This window comes from Austrofundulus limnaeus, unplaced genomic scaffold (assembly GCF_001266775.1).
Source record: "Austrofundulus limnaeus strain Quisiro unplaced genomic scaffold, Austrofundulus_limnaeus-1.0 Scaffold592, whole genome shotgun sequence".
Classification (NCBI taxonomy): Eukaryota; Metazoa; Chordata; class Actinopteri; order Cyprinodontiformes; family Rivulidae; genus Austrofundulus; species Austrofundulus limnaeus.
Window position 1 is genome coordinate 189,618 of NW_013952994.1, and position 11,007 is coordinate 200,624.

General features: G+C 43.6%; 1 protein-coding gene across 1 annotated transcript in view; it reads left to right on the forward strand.

Annotated features, from left to right (window-relative positions):
- LOC106531053 (otoferlin) overlaps nt 1–11,007 on the forward strand; it is a 41,119-nt gene that overhangs the window by 20,613 nt on the left and 9,499 nt on the right. Inside the window, exons 32-36 of the mRNA XM_014026815.1 lie at nt 1,281–1,399; nt 1,494–1,631; nt 6,786–6,917; nt 7,040–7,167; nt 7,254–7,424. Coding sequence (XP_013882269.1) covers nt 1,281–1,399; nt 1,494–1,631; nt 6,786–6,917; nt 7,040–7,167; nt 7,254–7,424 — 688 coding nt within the window. The remainder of the gene's footprint in view (nt 1–1,280; nt 1,400–1,493; nt 1,632–6,785; nt 6,918–7,039; nt 7,168–7,253; nt 7,425–11,007) is intronic.

An 11,007-nucleotide genomic window follows, 5' to 3' on the forward strand; every position in this document is an offset into this window, starting at 1 on the left:
TAAAATAAATGTTTATCAAATAAAGTCTAATGTTACAACTAATCAGGGATCCCTTTAAAATGATTGTCTTTTGACCCAAACGATTATATGTAAGTGAGGGTGTTGTAAGATGAGGCATGTGATGTGTTTGGTAAATACAATATGTGCACAGAAATACGGGGGGAATATATTTTATGTTTATCTGGCAACCCTGATGCTGGGCTCAGCTGCAAAGCACATGCAGTGTCAGCATGATGACAGTTTTGTCCAAACTGGTGAATACAAAAATGGTCCTTCAGACCTTGGATGTTGTTAATTTTGCTTCTACGTAATGTAAATGAGTTAGAAGCACAAAAATCATTTTTTTCTCTATTGTAATTGATGTTAGAGCAGACCCCTGTGTGCACATGTATCACATCTGCAGAGTATTTAGTGGGTTCTCCAAATAGTTCCAGTGAGAGACTTAAATCATTGTTGTCATGTAAATAAATGGCTGAACTGCAGCAAAAATGCCAGTTCACTGAAAACCAGCTTAGTTCATTCAAATTTAGTATAACAACATGTCACAACAAAAATACTTGAGTACTACTCAACTTATTTTTTATTATTAATGGACCTCACTAATATTTGGAGTCAACTCTATTCAAGATGGATGCCACAGCCCACTATACCCAATCTTACAGATAATGAGCTCATTTTGATGTGGGTGTACTGCAGCTGAGAGAAATTCACAGTACACATTGAGGGCTATAATTTGCACAGCATCTTTGCTTTGGTTTTAACCTTTAGAGTCAGCTCTGTTTTCATGAGGCTACRTCTTGATCAAATTTACAAACTGAACTAAAGGTTAGTATAATAGTAGCTAGTAACACATGCTCTAAAATGATCACACAGTATTGCACAAGACTGTACATTTTTCAAGGCTTGACAAAAACAGTTTTGACTGTTCCTCCTCATGACATTATCTTAGTTTAACATTCTAAGGTGTCAAAGGAGGTGTGATTCTTTCCAATAATCTTAAGCTTTTATTAAATTGTTATTTTCCAACATGGCTGTTCAAAGACAACTAGTTTCAAATACTGTAAGTCCTGTAGGACCAATATTATCCACTATATGCTGTAAGTAAATGTGTGTTTATGGACAAGACTTGACTTTCAGATTTGTTGTTTTTCAGATATCAATATTTCCCAAGTATTTTTGCCATTGAATGGAACTTTGATGCACCATAAAGTTTTACGCTCTGCTACATTCCTTTATCTCCATTTCCCCTGTCGCTGTTGTTTTTACTGCTCTGTACTCAGACATCAAATCTGAAGACTCTCATGTAAAAAGCGTCAAGAAAGGAAAAGGAAAGAAGGATAAGAAGAAAATGACAGTCGATCCATTTGAAAAGAAAAGGCCAAAGCTGGATGAGCTGAAGGTAAAGAACAGCTGAACATGTTGGTTTCATCCAGGTGGATGAGCACTCTTGATCCAAGAGGTTATTAAAATGTGCTCTGCTGTGTTCAAACAAGGTGTATCCAAAGGAGCTGGAAAGTGAGTTTGATGGCTTTGAGGACTGGCTGCACACTTTTAACCTGTTCAGAGGAAAAGGCGGTGATGATGATGAYCAAAATGTTACAGATGAGGACAGGATTGTTGGGAAGTTTAAAGTAAGAAACTATTTTTTTACATATATATATTTAATATTTAGGAAGTATGAAGTAATTGGAAACAGTATAAACAGAACAGTACCTTGAAAAAGGATTCATACCTCTTGAACTTTTTCATGTTTTGTCCCTTTACAACCACAAACTAGTCTTTGATACTTTTGGCTTTTAGGTGGAATTAGCTACTTTTAGCATTTTGTTAGACTTTTGTTGCTTTCCTCATGCTACTTTAACGTTTAGCTAGCCCAGGGTGTGCAATCCTGGTCCTCAAGGGCTGCAGTTCTGGATGTTTTATTTGTTTCTCTGCTCCAACACACCTGATTTGAATGAATGGGTGATTATCAGGCTTCTGCAGAAATTGGAAGATGATGACTGAATCAGGTGTGTTGAAACAGGGAAAAATGTAAAATATGCAGAGTGCTGCCCATCCCTGAGCTAGCGTCTTGTTAATTTTAATCTTTAGCTATCATTTCAAACCAGCCACTAGAGGGCCCATAAATGGTAAATGGTCTAAACTTATAGCAAGTCCAAGGACTCCAAAGCACTTTACACTACAGTCACACATTCATACACTGATGGTGGTAAGCTAACAGACAGGCTGACAGACACAGGTCTTTGTAATCCTGTGGTACCAAGCCTAAATAAGTTTGCACCACCCAGCTGCTTCTGTCAGGAAGGGCATCCCGCATAAAACTTATTTGCCAAAACAAACATTCAGGTTCATCATGTGCTAATGTTAGTTGTAGACCACGATGAGGAGGCAGGGGAGAAAAGAGAGTAAAGCGTGTAGGACTCTTGTAATTTCACTCTTCATAAAATTGATGGTTACAAATAAAAGTTAGGCTGCACATTGCGTATGTCTACACATAACTCGAAGTGAAGAAGTGTGCTACACTTTCCTGTTGCGCTCATGTCAATTTGAACATCACATATACAAGTAAAATAATGTATGCAGCTGAGTACTTAACTGCAAAAATGTGAACAGAGCAAGCTCTATACTCAAGGGTTAACAAATGTTTCAATGTATTTTTAATACTTTTGTTAAATTATATTTTACCAACTATCATAGGATCACACTTCTCACCCTCTCAGAAAAATTTTTCTCCAGAGTGTTGAAAGAGAGGCTCTGATAAAATGTCAAACCTTGGATTCAAGAGGTGCAGTGTGGCTTCCGTCCTGCTTGTGGAACAGTGGACCAGATTGTTACCCTTGCAAAGTTGCTAAGGGGGTTGTGGGAGTTTGCCTCTCAGGTCTACATGTGTTTTGTGGACCTGAAAAAGGATTATGACCATGTTCATAGGCATTCTGTGGTGGTGGTGGTGGTGGTGGTGGGGTGTTGCAGTAGTATGGACTCTCTGTGTTGCAGAGACCTGGTCCCTATATAACCAAAGCAGAAGCTGCTGGAAAGAGAGTCAGCCATGGTTCTCAACCAGAAAAGGGTGAAATACCCTCTCCAGGTCAGGGGGAGTCTCTGCCTCAAGTGGAAAAGTTTAAGTATCTGAGTGATGGTAAAGAAAGGAACGGGAGACTGAGCGACAAATTAGGGCCTAGTTCTTGGTAATTCACATCATCAATGCTTTGGTCGGTCGTGGTGAAGAAAGAGCTGAGTTATAAGGCAAAGTTCTTTATGTACTGGTCTAAGCTGGTCATGAGGCGCAAATTATGACAGAAAGAACTAGATCCCAGAAACAAGCARCCGAAATAAGCTTCTTTTGTAGGGAGGGGTTCAGCATAACGCTGCGTTCAGACCAAATGCGTTTTGAGCATCAGGAGTGTCAGGTTTACATGCAAAGTCTATGGTGGATGCGCGGCAAGCAGCGTCAGAAGTGCTGTGGCACGTCTGGCGTGATTTGCGTGTCAAGCACGTTGAACGCTGGAGTTGGAAAATCTGAACTTTTGCGGCTCGACGCGGCGCATCAACCAATCAGAGAGACTCCACTCTGTGACATAGTCACACATTTTCTGATGGGACAGTTTCCTGAATGATGTCCACTAACCTGAGACAGATGGACAGGAGCTCTTTAGCTAAAAACGAGTGCCTGTAGTCAGTGTCCTGGCAGGAGATATCGGCACCGATTCGGGTCAGCAGCTCATCAAACTGAGCTCAGGACAAAAATAGTTCTGAAAGCGAGACTTGTCAGCTTACAGCTACTGGGTGATGAAAACGTCTATGAATTATATGGTGAATTAATTATGAATTAATTATCTGATGAGCACAAAGTTCTCATGCTCTCAGTAAATAAAGCAAAGGTGGGAACAAACTCTCGATGCGCTTGATCGCGTCATGTGCCTCAAGAGCAGTTTTGACTCGAGCCTGACTTGAAGTGTCAGGCGCAATTTTGACACTGAAATCGCGTTCGGTGTCAATGCAGCATTAGAGATAGTGTGAGAAGTTCAGTTATCTGGGGGAACTCTGCCGCTGCTCCTCTACATCGAAATTAGTCCGGGTGTGGTGGTCCGGGCATCTAGTAAGGACGCCTCCTGAACGTCTCTCATGGGAGGTGTTTCAGGTGTGTCCAACTGAGAGGAGACCTTGAGAAAGAACCAGGACACGCTGAATAGAATATGTGATATACACTCACTGGCCACTTTTTTTAGGTACACCTGTCCAACTGCACATTAACAAAAAAGTCGAATCGACCAATCACATGGCAGCAACTCAATGCGCCATGTCATAAAGTGAATCATCTCAGACTGGTTTCTTTAACACAACAATAAGTTCACTGTACTCGAATGACCTCCACAGTCACCAGATCTCAATCCAATAGAGCATCTTTGGGATGTGGTGGAACGGGAGATTCACATCATGGATGAGCAGCTGAAAAAATCTGCAACAACTGCGTGATGCTGTCATGTCAATATGGACCAGAACAACAATGGATGGTTTGAATTTTTTGGATTTAGCAGGTAGAGTGTGACAAATGGAAATGTCTTAAGGTTGAATGTGGATGTCTTTGTTTTGTAAAAAAAAGTCACTACTTGTTGCTCCAGAGTTTTCTGTTCTTCTTGTGAAGAATCCTCTGTGGTGTTAGTGTTTGCTATAACTTGTGCATAGGATCTGTGTTTAATTTCAAGTCCAGTAATTACCAAATCATCTCTTCGTGTGTATTGTTCCAGATCATCTATTCTTTTCTCTAGTTCAGTAATTTTTTTTGTCTCTGTCAGTGATCGCAACTTTCAGCAGCTTCACTTCTTCGACTAGACCGATCAAAAGTTGTTGMTGTGATGCCAGCTTTGAGATTTCAGCASTCATAAATTTCAGCGACTTTTTGATTTCCTCCATATTGTCCGAGTTGTTTTCCAAAGAGTCTAACCCTTTTCCCTGCCTGGCGCGTCTCGGCATGGCTCACCTAGACGAGCCTGGTGGTAGTTGCTCCTGGGCCTGATGTTAATAATCCCAGCCTCTGGGTTATCTTACCAGCTAGCCTCTTTCCTCCACTGTCCACCGCCTCCTGGCTAACAGCACCGGCTAGATGCTCCTTTCCAGGCCTCTCCTCTCTACCACCATGCTGTGGGCCTCTCCTCACGCTGATGTTGGCCTCTCCTCTCCACCGTGAGCTCCACCACCACGCTGCGGGCCTCTCCTCTCCACCACCACGCTGTGGGTCTGTCCTCGTACTGACGCCGGCCTCTCCTCTACACCGTGAGCTCCACCACCACGCTGCGGGCCTCTCCTCTCCACCACCACGCTGCGGGCCTCTCCTCTCCACCCCGAGCTCCACCACCACGCTGCGGGTCTCTCCTCATACCGACGCCAGCCTCTCCTCTCCACTGCGAGCTCCACCACCATGCTGTGGGTCTCTCCTCATACCGATGCCAGCCTCTCCTCTCCACCCCGAGCTCCACCACCACGCTGTGGGTCTCTCCTCATACCGATGCCAGCCTCTCCTCTCCACCCCGAGCTCCACCACCACGCAGCGGGCCTCTCCTCACACCGATGCTGGCCTCCCCTCTCCACAATGCAAAACATCAAACAGGTTCAGTCGTAAAAATATCTGGGAGCGCATATTGACTTGTCCTAGCACACAAAGTGATAAGTGTTTGTSTCCAAATCCATCAGCGTCTGAATTTTCTCCGTCGACTTAGAGTGTTTGGAGTCTGTAAGAATATTACGCTGATTTTTTACAGAACTATAATTGAGTCAGTGTTAAGATATGGCATTATCTGTTGGTTTTGTAATCTGACCATAAAATCAAAGGCTCAGATATTAAATCTGCTGAAGACAACAAATTAATGGTACAGCTGCAGCTTTAACTTTACAAGACCTGTTAGAGCAGATGGCCCTCAGACAGGCAGTGTCTTTTCTGACACCTCTAATGTTCTGCATTCAGAATATATTTTACTGAACTCAGGAAGAAAGTACAGACTTCCTTTATGTAAACACAATTGTTACAATAATAAATTCATCCTTCTATCAGTGAAGCTCAGCAATGAGCAGATGTCTCTGGAAAAACAGAGGGGACAGAATTTATGTAGGTAACTCTGTGGTAGGATGTCAGGTTTTCTTAATATAATTTATGAGTTTTTTATGTGTGATGTGTTAATTTTGTTCATATCTAATATGTTTTTTGTGCAACAGACCCACTTTCATCCAAATTTTTCCCAAGGGAGATTAATAAAGGTACTTTGACTGTTATTTGGCCTGGGAATGCCTTGGAATCCTCCCAGAAGAGCTGGAAGAGGTGGCTGGGGAAAGAAAGGTCTGGGCCTCCCCGCTCAAGCTTTTGCCCCCATGACACAAATCTGGACCAAGCGGAAGAGGATGGATGGATGGATGGATGGATGGATGGATGGATGGATGGATGGATGACTGAGGTCAATGTTTTTGCAAAAAAGGGACAAAATTTAAATCTCTAGATGTGCAAAGTTGATATAGACAAACCTCAAGATACCAGCATCAAAAGGTAGTTTTAAAAAGGATTAGTTCTGGCAGACTGAAATCCAGAGCCACACTGTTTACTTCCACACACCACTTGTGTTGGTCTGTCACATAAAATTACCAGTAAAAGACTCACGTTTATGGTTGTAACATGACAAGAAGTGGGAAAGTTTAAGATAAATGAATATTTTTTCATAACACTGTATTTATTAATTGTTTTAGCAATATCACTTTTATGTAATTTTGTGCCATGTTTATGTTGATTTGTTTCAATGTAGGGCTCAATGTGTGTGTACAAAGTGTCAGATGATATGTCCAGAGACACAAACTTCGACTCCAACATGGGAATGTTTCAGAACATTCCCAACAACGACCCAATCAATGTTCTTGTCCGCATTTATGTCATCAGGGTAAGCTTTGTGCCCCACACCTTATAGTATTATGATGTGATGATTCTTGTATATATTGTATATATTCACAGGGATTTTCAGTGTGATTATACTGTAATTTGTTTCTTCTTTCTGTTAAATAGGCTACAGATCTGCATCCAGCAGACATAAATGGGAAAGCTGACCCCTACATTGCAATCAAACTGGGAAAAACAGAGATAAAAGATAAAGAGAACTATATTTCAAAACAGCTGAACCCTTTGTTTGGCAAGTAAGCAACAAAACACTCCTGCTATCAATAAAATCTTACACATTTTCAAGTAGTTATGATTCAAAGCACATTTCTCATGTTGTCAGATCCTTTGATGTGGAGGCCACATTCCCTATGGATTCTACTCTGACCGTGTCAATTTATGACTGGGACCTGGTAGGAACCGATGATCTGATAGGAGAAACCAAGCTGGACCTAGAGAACCGCTTCTACAGCAAACACAGAGCTACATGTGGCATTTCATGTAACTATGCCACGTAAGAATCAAAGCCTGCATGTGTTTTAGTGGAAAAGCTGCTTACAAAGCAGTAGCTAAAACAAGAACAGTAATTAAAAGATAAAAAATTAAGTTGGTATACTTATGTAGGTTTCAAAGAGCATTTTCTATGCATCACAATCTTAAAGAGTTGATCACTTCTTTAACTGAGTTGCTTTCAGKTTCATCTGATCTGCGGCTGCATGTTTTGGACACTCGGGTGAARAGAGGGGTGGAGCTGTCAGCTGACCACTACCTGGTGGTGAGTTGGCTCCGTTGGTGKGGGAGGATGACGGTCAGACCTGGCAGACCCAAATGTATAGTTAGGGTCTACTGGGAATGTCTGTCAGAGTTTCCCGTCAGACTGAGCTTCAACTCACACCTCTATGGGAACTTCAAACATGTTCCGGGGGAGGTGGGGGACACTGAGTCCGAGTGGGCCATGTTCCATGCCTCCATTGTCAAGGCAGCTTACCTGAGCTTACCTGAGCTGTGGSCGTAAGGCTGTAGGTGCCTGTCATGGCGGCAACCCTCGAACCCGCTGGTGGACATCGGCGGTGACTTGAAGGCAGCTGATGGGTATCGGCAGTCCAARCGGATTGCGGCTCGAGTGGTCGCTGAGGCAAAAACTCRGGCATGGGAGAAGTTCAGAGAGGCCATGGAAAAAGGCTTCCGTATGGCTTTGAGGCAATTCTGGTCCACCATCCGGCGTCTYGGGGGGGCGGGGGGTGGGGTTCGCCACCAACACTATTTATGGTGGGGATGGTGCACTGCTGACCTCAACTTGGGACGTTGTGCGTTGGTGGACGGAATACTCTGTAGACCTCCTCAATCCTACCGACACATCTTCCCATGAGGAAGCAGAGCCTGAGGACCCTGGGTCGGACTCTCCAATCTCTGGTGCCGAGGTAACCRAGGTGGTTAAAAATCTTCTCGATGGCAAGGTGCCAGGGGTGGATGAGATTCGCCCAGAGTTCCTTAAGGCTCTGGATGTTGTGGGGTTRTGTTGGTTGACGTGACTCTACAATATCGCATGGACATYGGGGGCAGTTTCCCTAGATTGGCAGACCGGGATGGTGGTCCCCCTATTTAAAAAGGGGGACCACAGAGTGTGTTCCAACTATAGGGGKATCACACTTCCTAGCCTCCCTGGTAAGGTCTATTCGGAGGTTCTGGAGAGGAGGGTCYRTCAGATAGTCGAATCTCGGATTCAGGACGAGCAGTGTGACTAGCTCTACAACCTCAGGAGGKTCCTGGAGGGTGCATGGGAGTTCGCTCAACCAGTCTACATATGTTTTGTGGAGTTGGAGAAGGCGTTCGACCGTGTCCCTCGGGGACTCCTGTGGGGGGTACTCCGGGAGTATGGGATACCAGGCCCATTGATACGGGCTGTTAGGTCCCTGTACGACCGGTGCCAGAGCGTGGTCCACATTGCCGGTAGAAAGTCGGACTCATTTCCGGTGAGAGTTGGACTCCTCCAAGGCTGCACTTTGTCACCGATTCTGTTCATAACTTTTATGGACAGAATTTCTAGGCGCAGCCAAGGTGGTGAGGGGATCCTTCTTGGTGACATTAGGATCACATCTCTGCTTTTTGCGGATGATATGGTCCTATTGGCTTTATCAGATCGTGATCTCCAGCTCTCACTGGAGCAGTTCGCAGCCAAGTGTGAAGCGGCCGGGATAAGGATCAGTGCCTCCAAATCCGAGACCATGGTCTTGAGCCGGAAAACAGTAGCGTGCCACCTCTGGGTCGGGGAGGAGGTCCTGCCTCAAGTGGAGGAGTGTATCTCGGGGTCTTGTTCACGAATGAGGGAAGAATGGAGCAGGAGATCAACAGGCGGGTTGGTGCTGCATCTGCAGTGATGCAGACTCTGTACCGGTCTGTCGTGGTGAAGCAAGAGCTGAGCCAGAAGGCGAAGCTCTCGATTTACCAGTCGGTCTACGCTCCTACCCTCATCTATGTTCACGAACTTTGGGTAGTGACCGAAAGAATGAGATCGCAGATATAAGCGGCCAAAATGAGTTTCCTTCGCAGGATGTCTGGGCTTTCGCTCAGAGAGAGATAGGGTGAGAAGCTCAGTCATATGGTAGGGACTCAGAGTAGAGCCGCTGCTCCTCCACGTCGAGAGGAAGCAGTTCAGGTGCTTGGGCATCTGGTTAAGAAGACCCAGGACACGCTGGAGGGACTATGTTTCTCTGCTGGCCTGGGAACACCTTGGGATTCCCCTGGATGAGCTGGCCCAAGTGGCTGGGGAGAGGGAAGTCTGGGTCTCTCTGCTTAGGCTGCTGCCCCCGCAACCCGACCCCAGATAAGGGGCAGAAAATGGATGGACGGACGGGCTTAAAGAGGGTTATTAATGTATGTATTTACCAGGCACATAGTTCAGTTCTATACCATGGTCAAGTAACTGTTACCTTCAGTTGTTATGAAAATGCTATATGTATCAAAAACAAACATCAAGATATCTAAACACCTTGAAATCATTAGGCAATGATGCTAAGTCAAATTTATTTTTGATATTGACCCTTTGCAACTATGACACCTGATCACGTGGAGTACTGAATAGAGTGACTGGAATTGTTTTCCCAATTTGTTTTTACCAGTTTAACCATGGATGTTTTAGGTAGAGGACTTCAACTTGTAGCATGCTTCATTTTCATACACTCAAAAAGTTCTATCAAGTGGAACTTYTTCAGATGGTGGAAAAGACCTGATGAGCCCTTGCTGCGAGTCGGCACCATTCTCCAGCCCATTTTACAGCAGACTGAAAGACCTTGAAAACTCAAATCACATCCACGCCACTGAATTTAGTCTTTTCTTTCATATAAACAATTTCATCTTCACACACAGCTGTTGAGCTCATTTTGGTGCTGTGTTTAGATAGATTAGCGCAAACAAATCAGTAGCACTGAGCACTCGTGTGAGGTCTATATATCAGTTTTTTTAATCATATCACAGTTATCGAAGCATTTTCAATTAATGTTCATTTTGAACATTAATTTACTTACTTTGTAAAAAATGTTATCTGCAAGTCTGTGAATACGAAGGGCTGCCAGTTCTTACAGTTGATGGCTGCTCTCCATCGCCATCTTCTGTCCTCATCCTAAGGTATGCAATAAATGTCAGATTTGGTTTGTTTTCTTGTCTTGTGCAGCCGATCACGCAGCACACTATGACCATTTTTACAGATAATAAACTAAATAAAAGTGATTTTAGACTACCACCTGTCTGACTAGCTGTTGCTGTTTACACACAGGTTGTGTTAACAACCATCATTGCAGAGTGGGCCACCTTCTAAAGAGTGTGACGTCACAGGGTCAATGTACAACAGTTTTATAACAAATGAAGGTAACAGTTACTTGATTGTGGTATACAACTGAACTATGTGCCTGGAAAATACATAATATCCCCACTTTAACATTTTATTCAACAGCTGACACCCCATATTCATGTAATGTTAGGCATTTTTTATGAGCTTAGATTACAAATAATGTTGATTTTTTTGGGCAGCAGCTACATTTTCCAAAAAAATTAAACTTTTGTATTTTCTTTCTTTCTTTCTTTCTTTCTTTCTTTCTTTC